Genomic DNA, 19,262 nt, shown 5'->3' on the forward strand with positions numbered 1-19,262 from the left:
CCGGCCCGGCATCGATTATGACCTCATGGATGCTGGTGAAGTTAGCGAATGGAAACCTTAGAACTCTGAGGCATCCTAGAACTTTGTGGCATGGTGCTTTGATGGAAGACCATTTGAAACCTTCTGAAAATAATGCTTTTTTTTATTGCTAAAGTATGTGTTTTCTTATTTTATACCAGGACCGTCAGACCTCATAAAACATTTCAACATCTCTAATTGCTGAGCAATGCCAACAGTGCGTGTCGTTATACAACCAACTCAAAATATCCCACAAGTGCAGTTGAAATAGACTGGGAAATGTTTCAAAGGCATTCTCGATGAGTCAGCATCAGCAAGAACCTCATTTAAAAAAGGTAGCATTATATCTAGCCACCCACACAATGGAAACCTGTAGCAGACTTACTACACACAACAAAGGAATGAGAATACACTACATGGGAAGACCCTAAAACATATACAGCATGTTTTTTTTGTTTGTTTGTTTGCATGGCAGAAACTGCTATAATAATACAATGTCCACAGTAAAGAAAGACCATCAGAGAAAAGTCTAGAATGGTCTACCAGTACTGCATGCTGGGAAACAGAGAAAGCTTAGGAGGTGTGGGTGGGTGGATGGGTGTGTCAGTCACAAACGACCTCCAACACATCCAACCACTTCCTTCAGCAGGAATCTATAAGTGGCAAAGTCTTTCAGCTGGTGGTTAAGGCGGTTAGGTGGGACTCATACAAAAACTAATGGGAAACCAATGAAATATTCCAAAAATGTGCCTCTCAGAAAAAACGAGCTCCAGCGTCACCATAACTTGGTGGACCAGAGGAAGACCTACTGCTTACAGTAAGTTAAGACTCTGTTTTAAAACAACGATGAGTCAAAACTGTTAGCACTTCAGATGGAGGTTCACTGCAAACACATGTTACCATTCGTGAACTGTAAGTGTCTACATCCTGCCAGATGGAAGCAACACACTAACACGACACGGCGCCAGTCATTTGGCCCACACTTGGGCTCATGAAGCAGAGGAGCAGAGATGGTGAGAAAAAGAGGTGAAATACAGATGTTGAGCTGCTGTCCGAGTGTGTGTGTGTGTGTGTGAGAGAGAGAGAGAGACAGATAGAGAGAGATGACAAGCCCACTGAGACTCTGGAGTAAGAGTGCCGTGGAGAGACCAGGATAGAGATGCAGAAACACAAACACAGATGGGAAAATGGGCAGAATATCACATAGGCTGAGGCAGCATAGGCCTTCAAACAGCCAGTCTGCCAGCAGGGGAGCCATCAATAACTTCTGACACCGCTTCCAGAGAAATACTGTGGATACAAGAATTATTCCCAAACTGTAAATCAACACATCTGTTTTATACTACATCTCATCCAAGCACTACACCTCAGACTGAAAGAGTGCTAAACTGAAGCTTGTTTGATAAATAGAGAATGACATCAAAATAAAAACAGGAGTAAAAAAAAAAAAGTCATCTTCTGAATCATTGTCAAGCCCAGAAAAAAAAGTCTTGGCTTAATTAGAGTGACTTCATCCCAAAGGCAAACCGCACAGTAAGCCGACAGACTCGTTTTTATTACGGTGATGAATGAGTTCCTGAAGACAAATCCAGCCAAGTTCTCCATTAGGCTCACTCACTCCCCAAAACATCCGATTCAGTAGCCCTCCTCTCCTCCTAATTACATCACCATGGTAACCTCAGCCTGGCTCCCTGGCCGCTGCCTGCACAAGCCCAGAATCTGCGATGGTTGCATTGTGAGCCTTGAGAGGGTGGTTCACGTGGTCCAGTCACACTAAGTTCCTGCACCAGCCTGCACTGGGTAAATGGATCCTTTTCAAAACCAGATCGGGCCTCATTAGCCTGTTATCCGTCCAGATTCTGCATTAGGACATCATGTATCAGTTTTCTGTAGCTTTACAGATGGCGACTACTGGCTGTGGGGGCTTGTGGTGTCGACTGAGCAGTGAAGCACAACATCCTGAATGTACATTTGAATTATGAATTAAGGCCTGGGACATGCTTTGGGATCTGACCTACTCTTGGTTTTATACCACATTAGGGCTACTGCTGGCAGGTAAACTAATTCCTTCCTGATAAACCTGAGCCAGGTACAGACCTGTCACTGATTTTAGCAACATGGGAATCACAGCAAATTTGTAATATCTATTAGAAGTACTGGCACAAAACTCAGTGGTTTATATATAACCATGGGTTAATACTTGCAAAACGCACATCTGTCCATACATTTCACATTTAACAAATACGTGTGGGTAAATAATGATACTGTATGGGTACCTATGACAGTTGGTGCTGATACAGCCGTCATAAAGAATGAATGAAATGACCAGATCAGATATTACTTCTGCACTAACTACCCTGCGGAATGGTGTGAACATAAAACAATTGATACTGAGTGACACTAAGACAAATATAAACTTGTTTCTCTAAAGCGCACATCTTTATTATACTGACTCTGTGGTAAAAAATTCCACATACAAACTGGGGAGACAGAGAGAGAGAGAGCGAGAGAGAGAACAATCTACATTATAACAAAATAACGTTCCAGCATATTCTCTTCAAAAGGTTCGACTCTGCACTCGTTCACGTCAGCCAACTTTTCTAAAATCACAAGAAAATGGCGTGCAGATGCTGTAATTGGTCCCTTTTTCTTGGCATTAAACTGAACAATACAACATGCACGACATACTCTGTTACGTCAAAGATGGGATTCTAAAAACCGTTTCACTGGCAAATTGTGGTTTTGCGAAAATCTGAGATCTCATCAACCACAACCAAATAAACGGGCGATGCAGAATAATTGGAGTTAATCCTTTGATCTCTGCTTTAACACGCCCACATTCAGTGGCTTTTCAATCTACCAAGACAGAAGAGTTAGAAGGGAGGTAACACGGTTACATTACAAAATTCTCAGAAGCCTGTAAAATACGAAATTTAACGAAAATCACTGTACCACACCGTAGTTTATGGTCGCCTATGCGCCAAAACGACAAAGCAAACCAACGAACCAGCCAATAAAAAGATAAACAAATAAGTAAATAAATAGAAACTCTACAAACGTAGTTTTCCTTCTGAGCGCATGCGGTAGACAGAGAGATGTTTCAGGCCAGACAGATGTTTCAGTATCGTTGGAGCTGTTAAACAACTCTTATCGCACTTAATGAAAATGTTCCTTTTAACCAAAAAAGAAAAAAAAAAGAAAAAGAAAAAGAAAAAACTTGCCAGGCACATTTCACAACATTGAACATTTCAGCCCTCTTGTCTATTACTGAAACAATGTCTTGTGAACATTTTAAGTGTGCAACAGTTAGCTAAAGTGACCTGAATCTCTCCGGGGCCACCTAATGCAGTGGTCCAGAGGAATTTTAATTTACCTGTAACGTCAGCATATCCAAGAAAAAGCTTCGTCTGAATCTCCCTCGTCGTATCTCCATCTCCAAAGCTGATCCTCTTGCAATGGTCGCTCTACCCGTCTGATTTCGGCAAAACATAACGGTGTTTCTGGCTTTATCCTCTTTGGGGATATTCGCTATTCTCTAGTTGATGGTAATTTAACTGCCTCAAAAACATACGAGGTTTCTCAGTTGTTCAAAGTTTAACAGCTTTTCCATCCGAAAGGACAACAGACCTAGCCGCTTAAGTCGTAACTATTTTACGGGGAAAATAAACAGATTTACATGTTGTTCCTCTTGGATTGACATGGAGTAGTAAATCAGAGACGCCACAGGTTTAAGCAACTGATCCGCGTTCCCTATCTACAAAGGGAAAGCGCAGATTTCCAAGGGGAGTCTGTCCTGCTGTGAAACCTTTCCCTTATCACGCTCGCGGGCGACCTCTATCGATGAGATATGTAGCAGCACGATAATGAGCGCACAGGATGGACGCAGCGCGTGAACTGCCCGTAAAATCTGTCAGGGCACTTCACAGTCTGACAAGAGGAGAAACTGGCTAAGTTATAAACCTTTTACCAGTTCATCCTTGTTGTTATCATTATGTCACGCTGCGAATGCTTTCACAACCATTATTCTCGTTGAAAGCACTCTCTATGTTTAAAACAATCAATTTTTAAAGCAATCACTCAGTGGAATGCAACACAGACACACACAACTTACTGATGCTTCTAAATGTCTACCAATGGAGCCAAGTCACAGAATGAAGATTGGATCTATCTATCTATCTATCTATCTATCTATCTATCTATCTATCTATCTATCTATCTATCTATCTATCTATCTATCTATCTATCTATCTATCTATCTATCTATCTATCTATCTATCTATCTTCCAGAACCAATATGAGCAGTTACCTGAACAAATTCAAATCATTATTTTCTTTATTTTCTAGACATACCAATATTGATGTCCAAGGCCAGTGAAAGAGCAAGCAGTTTAACATACAGTGTATTGGCTGACTTGGTACATACCAAAGTAGCATTAACTTGACCTTCATTGTCCTCTGCAGTGCAGGACTATTTGTCAAACACTAATAAACTGTTGGACTGCGTAGAAGGGAACCTGTCCACTGAGTATTGAGATAAGAGCGTGGTGGGGGGGGCAATTACTCTGTTGCTCCAACACAATTTATAGTCTCCTCCTTGGCCAATTAAGGGAAGAATTTGTTGTAGACTAGGGGCAGTTGTCCACTGGCTCAGTTTGCATAGTAGCCCTGGTGGGGGGGTGGGGGGGGGTTGCTTCCACAGTCCTGCTGTGAGAGGATTTCTAAGGTCTTAAGTGAAGAAAGAGCATCCATGAGGTAATTTCTCATACAGAAATATCACATATAGTGATAATAATTTCAAATATAAGTTGTAAGTACTACATGCTAACATTTGTATGGATACCTATTCCTCTAAATGAGTCTGCTGATGATAATATACATTTTAAGCTTAAATACAATGACAAGACATTCACACTGCGTTTCTGCTGTATCTAAACTATCATAGTTTTTCTGTTAAAGAAGAATAATGACTTACTGAGAGGGTCTGAGGTCATTGCACAGATCAGTCACTTCTGAAATTCCCAGAGAGCCCTGCTCTTCCTGTAAGAAGGGTCTGACACGAGGAGGAAATGGTTTAATGCTTGTTCTCAGCTACATGCTTGTTCTCCATCCTTATCAGAAACGGAGGAATGACTGTTACCAAAACAGGCCTTTTAACACTGAAACTGGACTTTCAACAATTCAGACGCGGAACAGAAAAAGTTATGGAGACAGTGCTCCGAAGTAACTGTAACGTCCATCAACATCTTAGGGCCAAAGACAGATTGTACAGATTACATTTCTGATTCACTGAAATGATAATGATATGATGGTTATGACAATGCAGCATGTGTATCACATATAAGTCAGATTTGACATCTAAAGGTGTGTAGATATTTTCCGTTTGGTTTTGTTCACTGGCTGAATGAAAAAGATGTGTCTGCTCAGTGGGAACCCGCTCAAGCAGATCGCTCGTTAAACTGAAGCACACACAGACTACCGTCTAATAAAAGCTAAATTAGCCCCATTTTGCTCGTATTAGCTTTTTCACTGAGTGTTTTTAATATGTTATTGCTCTCCTTTTCCATATGAATGTTTATTGCTCACACAAAAGGCGTGGCTGATGAGTAATTCCCATTGCCACTGCATATAAAACTGCTGCCGAAGCAATGGCACTACAGGCAGAAGAGGTTCATATACATACCATACAGATTTAGAAGCTCACAGTGTATGGATGTCTATGTGACCCTCTTAACTATTTTCCCTTATGACAGTGAGCTGTTTCTTTCATGTGTAGTGTGTTTTTTCACTTAAGTTTGATTATGTGCTGACATGGTCTAGAGTCAATTCTGGCCATAAAAGGAAAGACACCAGAGGTGTAGTCTAAATCACAGGACCTAGCTGGCAAAATACCATTGCCTCAGTATTGTGACTTCTTATCTATTCTCCTGATGGCTGCATTTTTAAGAATTTTATCCATATTAATGATAAATCCTTCATTCCTGAAATTCCACAACCTTCCGCGGCTATTGATACCTCAGTAACTGTCAAGGCATCACTGTGTGAGAGATTGGAAAGAATGCACAAAGTAATGAGTGTGATTTCATCTGCAGCAAAACACTGTAAGCACACAGACATCAGGGTAAACACCATACCAGGCACACAATGTCTCACCCAGCAGCCAGTGCTGTGCCTAGCAGCTGTAGTCTGACAGCACATAAAAATAGTACACAATAACCTTCTTTCATTAGTCTTAGAAACAAGGGATTCACCCACCCACACTCACGCAGACACACAGACACACACACACACATTCACTGTACTGATGGAAAGTCCACATAAGTCCACATATTCCTTCTCAAAAGTTTCACTCATCTCACTGATAGCATATAGTCTATGTTTGCTCCCAACAGTCAGAGACACAGGGCTTTTCTGTGTGACAAAAACAAGATATTCTGGAATTTCTATTTGTAAACTGGCAATAAAGACAAAACAAACAAAAATAAAGCAAAAATAAACAAAGCAAACACACACACACACAAGTTAGACAAATGCTCTCATGGCAAAATTCACATTTACTGTGAAAGTCACATTTACTGTGGTAAATATGGATAGTATAAAGACTAAAAAAAGTGTTTGTGTAATCTACTCTCATTGTTCAATGTTCATTTACTGCAAGCACATCCTCCATGTCCTCCCATATAAACTGCATTGCTGAATGAGCATATGAAGCTGACAAGCCTTCACCTGTGTTAAGCTTTACTGATTCACATGACTGAAGGATCAGTTGTACAATGCCTGTTAATTGTGTGTGATGGGCAGGACAGCTCAGGGAAAAGACTGGTCCTGTCCAAGCAGTGTTCAAAAGATCTTCACAAAGTCAGGGGATTCCTATTCTCACAGACTCACAGCTTTAACTGGTGTCAAAAATGATCAGAAAACATTATATTTCTACTTCGTGGCATGAATGTTTGAGTTTTTTCACGGTATGTATGATATGGAAATAAAGTCTGCGGAAATGTTCAGAGAGGTCTGTACTCTCTCTCTGCACAGTATGTGATGGAGATTAAGGTTCCCTATTCAGAGCCAAAGGCGGGTAAAACGAACTGCTTCAGTTATGGAACAATCCAGCTCTCAACCAGGACCTACAAAGCGCACGGATGAGACTGCGCGGTGGGCTATGATTAGTGGTCAAGTGGTTTACATACATACAGACCATAAATACTGCATACTATACATTTGAGAGAATTTTAATCTCGAAGTCCCGCTCCAATCAGCATTAAAAAGCCATCATGAGGATATTTCTTTAGAGAAGCACGAAATAACTTAATTCTATAAGATGATTTGAATGAAAAGAAAAGGAACAGTACATTGAAAAACATAACGTATACTGGTAAAATATAAATAATACAGTAACCGGGATTAAGCAGCACGTTAAGTAACCCGGGTGATAGAGAACAGAATAATTATAAACGTTATTCGTCAATTAATTTACATCGTTTTAGGGATTTTAAATAAACTGGCCAAACGCGTGGCAACGTAGTCTCATTGCAAGGACTTCAACTTTTCTATTATTTTATTATTGTTTTTTTTTTTTTTAAATCAACAGATGTTAGTGTAAACGCTTTGTATAATTCACATCCCACAGACTCATGCATTAAACATAGTGCAGAGGCGCTGAGGCATCACGGTTTGAACAAAACCTGACCTAGACAGACGGTCATTTTGTCGTATCATACGCTTCTTGTTTACAGCAACGATCAACAAATAATGAGGCATATTTTTAGATCAGGGCGTGTTTTGCACGAAGTAATCTTTTACCAAACTGGATTTGCTTAACACTCCACATTAATTGTCTCTTCTCCGAACATCAGGTACCCTCGTCGACCAAAAATGTCACGGAATTGTTCTAACTCAAAATCTTTGAGAGAAAACACCCACACACAAATCCCCCCCCCCCTTTTTTTAAACGAATCTGATTATAAAAGAATTGAAAACGAGCTCATGTATTTTTTAATTTTTTCCTTCTTGTCTATAGATATAATTCCATCAAAGTTTCTCTTTTAATTATGCAGGTTTTATAATATAAAAGAACTAAGAAATATGTAAAAATACAACTTAGATAAAAAGACAAACGAAAAAGGTCTTCAACTGTCTCTTATGTCAGTCTTTCGATCAATAATTAAAATACTGCAGTCAGAACTTTCCTAGTCATAAATACTTTACTGCTTTTCTCTCTAATTTAGCCGCTTACGGCCATACCACCCTGAATACGCCCGATCTCGTCTGATCTCGGAAGCTAAGCAGGGTCGGGCTTGGTTAGTACTTGGATGGGAGACCGCCTGGGAATACCAGGTGCCGTAAGCTTTTCTCGAATTGCCATTTGTCAGTTGCTACCGTTATTTGTTATTATCTACTTGACAGAAACCATGAAATACTTTTCACTTCTTATTTGATTACCTCAAACAAGAAATAACACCAAACAACAGTGCCGGTGATCAGTATGAATGGTTTAGTAAGCACTAACCCTATGGTCAAAATCTGGAATGAGGTCTCAACTATGAAAAGCGTCGTTTTGAACTTAATAAGATTTTATCTGAATTTATGAAGATAAACGCATTTCCAAAGAAGCAAGTTTATATAAAAGAATCAATGAAAGGCATAGTTTTAATATTTTGTTTGAAAGAAACCTATAGTTTATCGGTAGCTGGGTTGCAGATAGGACTACAGTCTATGCGCAGGATTATGTTCTGGAGTAGCAGCAAGACTTTTCGTTCACCGTTAAACAATGTTAGTGCATATACTGCAGTTTAACATTACAGCTAAAAAGATTCTTACATGAAGGCTACAATTAAATACCTTACATTTTATTTTTCTCAGAAGTACTTGTCACGAAATACTGTATCGTGTTACATATCAACTGTCGAGTATCTTTATTTTCCGTCGAAATACTTAGGGACACATCTTTTCATTCTAACCCTAGAATTTACCTCCTTAAAAAAAAGAAAAAAGAAAAAAAAAGACCATGTTCCGTGAATGCAGCGATAATGAAACAGGAAACACATCAGACCATACTTCCGATCTGTAATTGAGGTGTGTTATTGCGATTTTCTTTCTGAGTAAGAGGATGGAAGTGACAGAGTGAAATAAAAAGGAATCAGAGAAAAGGTATACTGACGTGACTCATGCCATTACAAATAGAACATTTTTCAGGTTCTACTGTCTGGATACTTCATGGCAATAGTGACGGCTAAAGAATCTTTAGCTTAGAATGCTAGCTGGAGAGAGAGAGAGTGTAAACGAACCAAGTCAGTTAGCTGCTACTTTAAGTTGCCTTATATTTGCCGAGTCATCCCTACAAATGATCAAATAACCGTTTAGACATACGTGCCTGACAAACGTTATTTTAATTTGGTGTGTGTATTTAGAAAACAGTGTGACAGGTCAGTGCTTTCGAGGTAACATCTCTCCAGTTGTGTTGTGCTAACAGGTAACTTTCTAATGGTCAAATGAAGAACTGTGCTGTTAGCTGTCAGTGACAGTTAAGGGTTTTTACCCCCCCCGTAACGTCCTGTATTTGTCTAAACTGGTCTCCCTTTTAGCTGGTAAGCGAATAGTCTCGCGAAAACTTTCCCATTCAGACACCATGTCCAGCAAAGAAGTCAAAACAGCTTTGAAAAATGCAAGAGAAGCCATCAAAAACAAAGAGTTTAAAGAAGCTCTGAAACATTGCAAGGTGAGCTCTTTGGTCTCTCGTAGCAACACATTAATCCCTTTTCTAGTTCTAGACATTCCCTTCACTCAACGCATCTAACCTTTTACTTCAGTGTTCTCCCTGCATACTGTTTCATGCTGTCTTGCTTTGTTGTCATGTGTTTTCTCCTCTGGTGCTATAAGCTGTTTTTATGTGTATAGATCAGTACTGTCTCTCCCTAACTGACTGTGTCACTGCAGGCTGTGCTCAAAGTGGAGAAGAGTAACTACAGTGCCTGGGTGTTCATTGGAGTCGCTGCCTCTGAGCTGGAGCAGCCTGACCAGGCTCAGGCTGCCTATAAAAAGGCTGTAGAGCTGAACCCAGATCAGCTCTTAGCTTGGCAGGTAGGCACGTATGCATTTGCACTGCTGAAGGATCGATACACGTTTCTATTCACTCACAGCGCAATGTGTTTTTTTTAAATGAATCTTTTATGTAATCAGCTCAGCTCCTCCTCCTTCTTCTTCTTCTTCCTGTCATTATTGTTGTAATTATTATTGTTGAAATTATTGTTATTATTATTTTATGTTCAACAAGCAAGGCAGTTGTACTTGTTTATATGTCTTGTTTATATTGTTTATATTTCTTTCACAGGGACTGGCAAATCTATACGAAAAAAGTGACCAGCAAGATTTCAAAGCTGAACTTCCCAGTGTTTACCAGAAACTCATAACACTATATGAAAGGTGAATATTGATTGACTCAAAAAAAAAAATGAACACTTAAAACTTCCAGAAGACAAATGGTCTGTATTCCCTTGTTACAGAAGGGTTTTGTTTATCTCCTATACTTGTCTCTCAGTTCAGATAAGGTCAAATATCATGAAGTGACTAAGAAGTTGGTGGACATCTATCAAGCAGAGAAGAATGACTTGGAGGTTTGTGAGAGAGCGAAATGATCTTTCCAGAGAATTCTGGAAATGTCTCACTGTTAAAAAAAAAAAAAAAGCTCTTAGATTGTGTCCATTTGTGCCCATGCTTTTGTATTTCAAAGGCTGTTTTTCTGATTTCCTGAAATTTTAATGAAAAATAGCCCAAATCAGAATGATTCTCATATCTTTGAATATTGTCTGTAAGTAGTCTAATTGAAGTACCTCTGTTTGCTGCCTCTTTACCACAGCCAGTTAGTATTAGTGTGTGTATGCATGAGTGTGTTTTAGAGAGAGAGAGAGAGAGAGAGAGAAAGAAGCTGTGTATGTGTGTTTGTCTGAGAAAGAGAAGATTGACAGATCCTTCAACAGGTGCTGTGTGTGTGTGTGTGTGTGTGTGTGTGTGTGCTGTAGGTGGCGCATGCGTGGCGTCGGCTGATCCAGGTGAGGGAAGCGGAGGGGGGTGTAGGGAAGGTGGATCTGCTCCAGCTGTGGAGAGAGATGACTAGACTGCTTAAAGACAGTGTGGAGACACAGGACAATGAGACTCAACAGCATGTGAGGATACACACTCTGCTAACCAGTGTTTTTCTTGTGGATTACAGTAAAAAAATGGATGGACTAACTCTGTCCATGTGCACATGGTTTGAAATAGTGATAGTCTGTTTGTCTTCTGTGATAGATAGTTCTGTGTTTCAGGTTATAAAACCATGTTAATAATGATTAGAGTAATTTTCTTGTGTCACACGTAACATAAAGCCTACTGTACATGAATAGCCTGTCATGGAGCTGGTATAAGGTACATTGAAAAGACTCCTTTACAGTTATAATCACTTATAACAGCTTATTGACAATCTATAATAAGTTTACATCATTATTTATCATTTGCTTGAATATATGTATAGGAAATGCAGCATTTCACATCCTGATATTGTACTGTATCATATGCTAATGAGCAGTAGTCATTCAGTGTATCTCTGGGATTAAGTATAGAGTCATACCCTTAATTTGGCTTTATGGCAAAGTCATGTTTTAAAACCAAATTTTCTTCTTTTGAAAGAGAAACTGTCTTATAGTATTTACATATTGCACTCTTCTCTCATAACAGCTAATAGAAGCGTTTGAAAAGGCCTTGAATCTGACTGAAGATGTACCATCTGAAGACCATCAGAAACTGCTAGAAGATTACATCATATGTCTCTCAAAAGTAAGATACACATTTTGCATCTCCACTTTTCATTTCATTCAGCTGGGTGAAGCAGTTAGCTTCTGTTTAGTTCCATTCACAGAAAGGAACGGGTCTTTATAGAGTTTTGTGGAGTCAGACATGAAAGCGAGTCATTAGTGGCATCATTTGGAGGTTCTCTCTTTCTTTTCTGTAGCTCCCACATGAAGAGAGGAGGATGAAGGAGGTGTGTGAGAACATGCTGTCCCTCTGTCCCACCTCAGTCTTCCCATTAGAGACGCTGGCCTCTCACTACCTCACAGCAGGTACAGAACCACCACCTCACACTTTCATCTCTCTCTGTTTTACACAAACTGACACGAAATCTGAACTCTCTTCTGCGCTCTCTTCTCTTTTCTGCCATGAAATCTGCACTCTCCACCTGTTGAAATTGTGTTGTTTTTGTTTTTGTTTTTGTTTTTTTTCCTCTTAAGGAGTACTATCATGGTTGTGTTTTTTTTAAATCTGAGGTTTATTTACGTGAGATGTCAGAGTATAAGCTTTAAAGTTTTTATCTGTGGTCTCTGTGGACAGTTTTATTATCGTTATATTCATTGCCACTACTTTTACCTCTGCTTTTACTGCAATAATTGTTGTTTGTGGTTGTTTGCTCCTGGTGAATAATAATTAATAATAATAATAATAATAATAATAATAATAATAATAGTATGTGTGTGTGTAATATTTTTGTCCTCATTCAGTGGTGATGTGTGTGTGTAATGTTTTTGTCCTCACTCAGTGGTGATGTGTGTGTGTGTGTAATGTTTTTGTCCTCATTCAGTGGTGATGTGTGTGTGTAATGTTTTTGTCCTCACTCAGTGGTGATGTGTGTGTGTGTGTAATGTTTTTGTCCTCATTCAGTGGTGATGTGTGTGTGTAATGTTTTTGTCATCACTCAGTGGTGATGTGTGTGTGTAATGTTTTTGTCCTCACTCAGTGGTGATGTGTGTGTGTGTGTGTAATGACAGGAGTGTGTGGCGAGGACGCAGTGAGCTGTTTTACTCGTCTGTCAGAGCTGGATCCAGACAGCGCGCTGGCCCACATGGGCATGGGAATCATAGCCCTACAGGACAGGAAGTATGACAGTGCCATTCAAAGCCTGGCCCAGGGTGAGTCCACACTGTCACTGTCTCTCACATCATCTCTAAACACACACTGTCTCTTACATCATCTCTAAACACACAGTCCTGTGAAGCTGTAGCCTCAGTTCTACAGTCAGTAAACTGTGCCCTGAGAGAACTGGACCTGAGTAACAATGACCTCCAGGATTCAGGAGTGAAGCTCTCAAATCATCTCTAAACACACACTGTCTCTCACATCATCTCTAAACACACACTGTCTCTTACATCATCTCTAAACACACACTGTCTCTCACATCATCTCTAAACACACACTGTCTCTTACATCATCTCTAAACACACAGTCCTGTGAAGCTGTAGCCTCAGTTCTACAGTCAGTAAACTGTGCCCTGAGAGAACTGGACCTGAGTAACAATGACCTCCAGGATTCAGGAGTGAAGCTCTCAAATCATCTCTAAACTCACACTGTCTCTTACATCATCTCTAAACTCACACTGTCTCTTACATCATCTCTAAACACACACTGTCTCTCACAGATTCTCTAAACACACACTGTCTCTTACATCATCTCTAAACACACACTCTCTCTTACATCATCTCTAAACTCACACTGTCTCTTACATCATCTTTAAACACACACTGTCTCTTACATCATCTCTAAACACACACTGTCTCTCACATCACCTCTAAACACACACTGTCTCTCACAGATTCTCTAAACACACGCTCTCTCTTACATCATCTCTAAACACACACTGTCTCTCACAGATTCTCTAAACGCACACTGTCTCTCACATCATCTATGAACACACACTGTCTCTCACAGATTCTCTAAACACACACTGTCTCTCACATCATCTATGAACACACACTGTCTCTCACAGATTCTCTAAACACACACTGTCTCTTACATCATCTCTAAACTCACACTGTCTCTTACATCATCTCTAAACACACACTGTCTCTTACATCATCTCTAAACACACGCTGTTTCTCACATCACCTCTAAACACACACTGTCTCTTACATCACCTCTAAACACACACTGTCTCTTACATCATCTCTAAACACACACTGTCTCTCACAGATTCTCTAAACACACACTGTCTCTTACATCATCTCTAAACACACGTTGTTTCTTACATCATCTCTAAACACACACTGTCTCTCACATCACCTCTAAACACACACTGTCTCTTACATCATCTCTAAACACACACTGTCTCTCACAGATTCTCTAAACACACACTGTCTCTCACAGATTCTCTAAACGCACACTGTCTCTCACATCATCTATGAACACACACTGTCTCTCACAGATTCTCTAAACACACACTGTCTCTCACAGATTCTCTAAACACACACTGTCTCTCACATCATCTATGAACACACACTGTCTCTCACAGATTCTCTAAACACACAGTCTCTCACAGATTCTCTAAACACACACTGTCTCTCACAGATTCTCTAAACACACACTGTCTCTCACAGATTCTCTAAACGCACACTGTCTCTCACATCATCTATGAACACACACTGTCTCTCACAGATTCTCTAAACACACACTGTCTCTCACATCATCTATGAACACACACTGTCTCTCACAGATTCTCTAAACACACAGTCTCTCACAGATTCTCTAAACACACACTGTCTCTTACATCATCTATGAACACACACTGTCTCTCACAGATTCTCTAAACACACACTGTCTCTCACAGATTCTCTAAACACACACTGTCTCTTACATCATCTCTAAACACACACTCTCTCTTACATCACCTCTAAACACACGCTGTCTCTTACATCATCTCTAAACACACACTGTCTCTCACAGATTTTCTAAACACACACTGTCTCTTACAGCTGTTCTAAACACACAGACTCAGATTTATGATAATAATGAAATGATAGGACACTAACAGTGCATCACACAAAGTCTGTTCTTCAGAAACTCATGTGCCAAAGGTTGTAATCTTTTTTTTTTTTAAAACAATCGGCATTAACGTTATAAATGTCCTGTTGATTTTTATCAGGAATTTTGTGAAGCAAATGGTATTTGATCAGACAAAAAAAATGAATTGCGGATATTTTTTTAATCCCTATGTCTCTGTGTAATCCCTGTTTAATCTGTGTCTAATTTTTCGGTAGGTCTGAAGAAAATGCGGTCCAGCGTTGCCGGCTGGTATAGTTTGTCTTTAGCCCATCTGAACATGCACAGATACTCAGACTCTGCCACGTCCTGTAACCAAGGTAACCATCCTCAGTTAAACACCCACATCTACAACTTAGGGCTTTGTACCGGTATGCTTAATTAATTTAAAATAGCAGATCATAACAGTTAAGAAGTTCTTTCATATTGGGATAATGGTGATAAACATTCCCTTCAGTGGAAAACTGAAGCATTGCTGGCTGTACATATCCATTAAAGTTATCTGCACCAGTAGAGAAAGATGCAGTACTGATTGGTGTTATGCATTAGAGTTGAGTCTCATTTGTGACATTAACACATGCCTGAGCTGGGTTTAATTCAGCTTTCTCATGATAACCATTAGTAATGTAGACAGTGTGTTTCTCTGAGCCAGTGCTGGAGTGTCTGTTTGACAGTGCATTTCAAGTGTTTGTATTTTATTTTGTGTTTGAGTGTTTCTTGGCTGAAGTGTATGTTTGGTTGTGTTTTATGTTTTTAATTGTGTTTCTTGGCTGAAGGGTGTGTGTGTATTTTGAAAAAAAGTTTGATTGCTGTTTGAAACTATGTGTTTCAGTACTGAAGCATGTGTTTGACACCATGTTTCGATACTGAAGTGTGTGCTGGAAAGTGTATTCCAGTAATGAACCGTGTGTTGGACAGTGTATTCCAGTGCTGAAGTTTGACTCTTTTTTTCGGTTCTGAAGAGTGTGTTTAACGGTGTGTTTCAGTTCTAAAGTGTGTGTTTAACAGTGTGTTTCTGCACTGAAGTGTGTGTTTGATGGCGTGTTTCAGTACTGAATCGTGTGTTTGATGGCGTGTTTCAGTACTGAATCGTGTGTTTGACGGCGTGTTTCAGTACTGAAGTGTGTGTTTGACGGCGTGTTTCAGTACTGAATCGTGTGTTTGATGGCGTGTTTCAGTACTGAATCGTGTGTTTGATTGCGTGTTTCAGTACTGAAGTGTGTGTTTGACAGCGTGTTTCAGTACTGAAGTGTGTGTTTGATGGCGTGTTTCAGTACTGAAGTGTGTGTTTGATGGCGTGTTTCAGCACTGAAGTGTGTGTTTGACGGCGTGTTTCAGTACTGAATCGTGTGTTTAATGTTGTGTTTCAGTACTGAAGTGTGTGTTTGATGGTGTGTTTCAGTACTGAATCGTGTGTTTGATGGCGTGTTTCAGTACTGAAGTGTGTGTTTGTAGGCGTGTTTCAGTACTGAAGTGTGTGTTTGATGGCGGGTTTCAGTACTGAATCGTGTGTTTGACGGCGTGTTTCAGGCCTCAGCTGTGTAGGAAGTGTGGATGAGAAGTGGAAGCAGAAGCTTTTGAGGTTGAAGCTGGAGGCTCTGGTGAGGAGTGGAACGGAGCAGAATGCTAACGAAGCCCTGGACACACTCTCACAGGTACAGTCTCAACCCTTCCACTCACAGCACAGTTCACTGCCAACCCTGACCTTCCCTCACTCTGCTTGTCACAGCAGCAGTGCTCTCAACCTAAATCACCCACAGCTTTGCTTTTCTAATGCAGGAATCTTCTTTTGCATAGATTTCTGACGCAGACAACGATCCTGTGTTACTTGCTTTAAAAGGGAGAGCACATCTGCTAAGAGGCCAGATTGATCAAGCCCTCCAGGTACAAACATCTCCAGCATATTCTCATGTTTTGAGAAAATGTATCACTACTCCCCAAATTACATTACATTAATAAGCCTTGGTAGACAGTGTGACACTCGTGTACGTGAGCGTAAGCAGAAGGAATCCAGGATGTAAAACATTAAAAGTGTAATTCTGTGTGATATGACTGTCTTTTAAAGGTGTCCTGTGACCTCCTGGAGTCGTACCCAGACTCGGCAGAAGGGTTAGCCCTGAGAGCATTAGCACACTCGGCAAAAGATGATCTTCAGCAAGCAGAGGACAGGTCTGTGTGTGACCTTGCTATAGACGCACGCACACACACACACACACGCACACACACACACGCACACACACACACGCACACACACACACACACGCGCACACACACACACACACACTCATTAAATGGGATGTTTTCTGACCTGTAGCTTGCTGAAGGCAGTGGCCCTGAATCCTGACAATGGGGAGTATTATTTCCTGTTGGGTCAGCTGTACTGGGACATGGGAGAGGAGACAAGGACAGACAGGAGCAAAGCCCACACACACCTCCTGAAGGTCAGGTCACCCCCTTACACACCCCCACTCCTCTCTGACCCTGTCACACCCTACATTTAACCTGCTTTCAATGCCACCTCCACAGCCTGATCTCAGGTCTCGTCTGTTTATAGCTGCTCACAGAAGTTTGGACAACCTTTAGTCAAACTGTATATTTCAATGAATATTTCAGGGAAATATCTCCAAGGGTTAATCTGTCCTTTCTTCAACATGCAGAGACTTCATGCCTTCCTCAAAGTTTTAGAGCATGATTACTATGTACTTATCTTCTGTACAGATTTGGAACACATATACGGCGAACATGGCATGTGCCAAGGTTTGAGAACTATTCAACCAAGGGCTCCTCTGAGCTGGCGACAAAGGGGCTTTAAAATGAATGAAATGATCTAAAACCGACAGAATGCCATGAAGGCTGAAAGGCTAACAAATCCAACCAGCACTGTCAATGCCCCGAAACAGCTCTAAAGAATTGAACAGAATTTAAACGGAGATATTTTATGTCGAGGGAAGATGTGGAGAAATCTCCAGTAAACTTGCCTGAAAACTGCACGACTGTGCAGATCGGTGCACAGATGAGTGTAAAGGACATGCAAAAAAAGTTTAGCTGACTCTAGAGCCCTTATTCACAGGCTGACAATTCAGCGTTCCTCTCACACCAGGGATCTGCAGACTCCTCTCAGGGAAGGCTTTTATGTACAGTACAATAGAGCCTTGCTACGCTAGAAGCTTGAAGCTTTTTTTTTTTTTTTTTTTTTTTTTTTTTTTTTAAATGGTGTGTTTTGGAGTATAAAAAATCGATTGCCACAAGCAGAGGACATCTGTTTGGAGAAAAGAAGTTTTTTTTTTAATTTAAGCATTTAAAGGTTTAAAAAGAGTGGACATATCAGCAAGACAGTGATCTGAGGCATAGCTTAAAAATGAACTGAGAAGTGCTTAAAAGACAAAAAAAAAAAAAGATGAAAGTTTTGCCTGTGGCATCTCAGCTGAGAAAAGACTGGGGGAAAAAACCCTCCAGAGGCAAAAACAGAAAAACTGAAACATTTTGAAGCTGTTCTGTCTGCCCATGGTGGGTGTTTTTAAGCACAAACCGACATGGTGGCAGGATTCTTGCCACATTTGGTATTCATTGTTTTATTGTTTTAGAATTATAGATAGCAGTTATTCGTTAAAGTTTGCTATAAATCATGGATAACTTTTGAGTTTGTTTTAGCATTTTGGAGTATGTTTTTTCACGAAACATGTACTTTCTCTGGGGCTCTCTGAATATTAGAATGGCATTGTATTTCCAAAAATGTATTGTATTTCCTAAAAAGTTTTCCTAAAGTTTGTAAAACAGATAAAGCACATCTTCAGAACCGGGTGACAGTCGGTAACAGACCACATGAGGAAAACCCGTTTCCCGTAAAGTAATCTGTTTCATATTTACCGTCGGCTGTGCTGGATGACACATTCCTTTGCAGCTCATATTTTTCAAGCCCAGTGGTTGGCATGGTGATAAGACTTCTCTCTGCTGGAGATGATAGGATTGCATTAAATAACTCTGTTGGTTCTTGGTATGTATTCTGAGTGAATATTATTAATAACATGCTATGCAGGTGAGTAGGTGAATGTGAAGTTTGTTGCTGATGTTAAGTGTGTTTCCTCCATGTCTCTGTGTGTGCAGGCTGCCAAACTGGACCCTCGGCTGGGCTCTGTCTTTCGCCTCCTGGGTCATTACTACAGGCAGGTGGGTAAAGACGGGGTGCGGGCGCGGGGGTGCTATAAGAAGGCCTTTGAACTGGACGCCACTGATGCCGAGTCAGGAGCAGCAATGGTCGACCTGAGCATGGAACAGGGGGATATGGTGAGCTCTACCTTACAGAGTGTATGTGTGTGTGTGTGTGTACCAGCCAGAGTAAATTGCCAGTTTGGTAAGGTTTTTTGCTTCCAAGAATTTTCGGTCGGTTTACAGAGTATTATGCTCTTGGA

At 40.4% G+C, this 19,262-nt stretch overlaps 2 protein-coding genes and 1 non-coding gene across 3 annotated transcripts in view; 2 read left to right on the forward strand and 1 right to left on the reverse strand.

The window, feature by feature from the left end:
- Nucleotides 1-3,508, reverse strand: part of rtkna (rhotekin a) — a 51,278-nt gene extending 47,770 nt beyond the window's left edge. Inside the window, exon 1 of the mRNA XM_030782586.1 lies at nucleotides 3,392-3,508. Within this exon, the coding sequence (XP_030638446.1) occupies nucleotides 3,392-3,508 (117 nt within the window). The remainder of the gene's footprint in view (nucleotides 1-3,391) is intronic.
- A 4,734-nt stretch (nucleotides 3,509-8,242) lies between these two features.
- LOC115827016 (5S ribosomal RNA) lies at nucleotides 8,243-8,361 on the forward strand. Its single transcript, XR_004025803.1, has one exon. It is a non-coding gene; the product is annotated as a 5S ribosomal RNA (ribosomal RNA).
- A 740-nt stretch (nucleotides 8,362-9,101) lies between these two features.
- skic3 (SKI3 subunit of superkiller complex) overlaps nucleotides 9,102-19,262 on the forward strand; it is a 29,184-nt gene continuing 19,023 nt past the window's right edge. The window contains exons 1-15 of the mRNA XM_030772841.1: nucleotides 9,102-9,162; nucleotides 9,597-9,730; nucleotides 9,949-10,092; nucleotides 10,343-10,434; nucleotides 10,550-10,625; nucleotides 11,031-11,174; nucleotides 11,725-11,823; nucleotides 11,999-12,107; nucleotides 12,810-12,950; nucleotides 15,072-15,173; nucleotides 16,384-16,508; nucleotides 16,651-16,737; nucleotides 16,919-17,022; nucleotides 17,168-17,294; nucleotides 18,958-19,137. Of these exons, the coding sequence (XP_030628701.1) occupies nucleotides 9,641-9,730; nucleotides 9,949-10,092; nucleotides 10,343-10,434; nucleotides 10,550-10,625; nucleotides 11,031-11,174; nucleotides 11,725-11,823; nucleotides 11,999-12,107; nucleotides 12,810-12,950; nucleotides 15,072-15,173; nucleotides 16,384-16,508; nucleotides 16,651-16,737; nucleotides 16,919-17,022; nucleotides 17,168-17,294; nucleotides 18,958-19,137 (1,620 nt within the window). The 5' untranslated portion in view covers nucleotides 9,102-9,162; nucleotides 9,597-9,640. The remainder of the gene's footprint in view (nucleotides 9,163-9,596; nucleotides 9,731-9,948; nucleotides 10,093-10,342; nucleotides 10,435-10,549; nucleotides 10,626-11,030; nucleotides 11,175-11,724; nucleotides 11,824-11,998; nucleotides 12,108-12,809; nucleotides 12,951-15,071; nucleotides 15,174-16,383; nucleotides 16,509-16,650; nucleotides 16,738-16,918; nucleotides 17,023-17,167; nucleotides 17,295-18,957; nucleotides 19,138-19,262) is intronic.

The sequence above is a fragment of the Chanos chanos genome, chromosome 1 (assembly GCF_902362185.1).
Source record: "Chanos chanos chromosome 1, fChaCha1.1, whole genome shotgun sequence".
NCBI classification, from domain to species: Eukaryota; Metazoa; Chordata; class Actinopteri; order Gonorynchiformes; family Chanidae; genus Chanos; species Chanos chanos.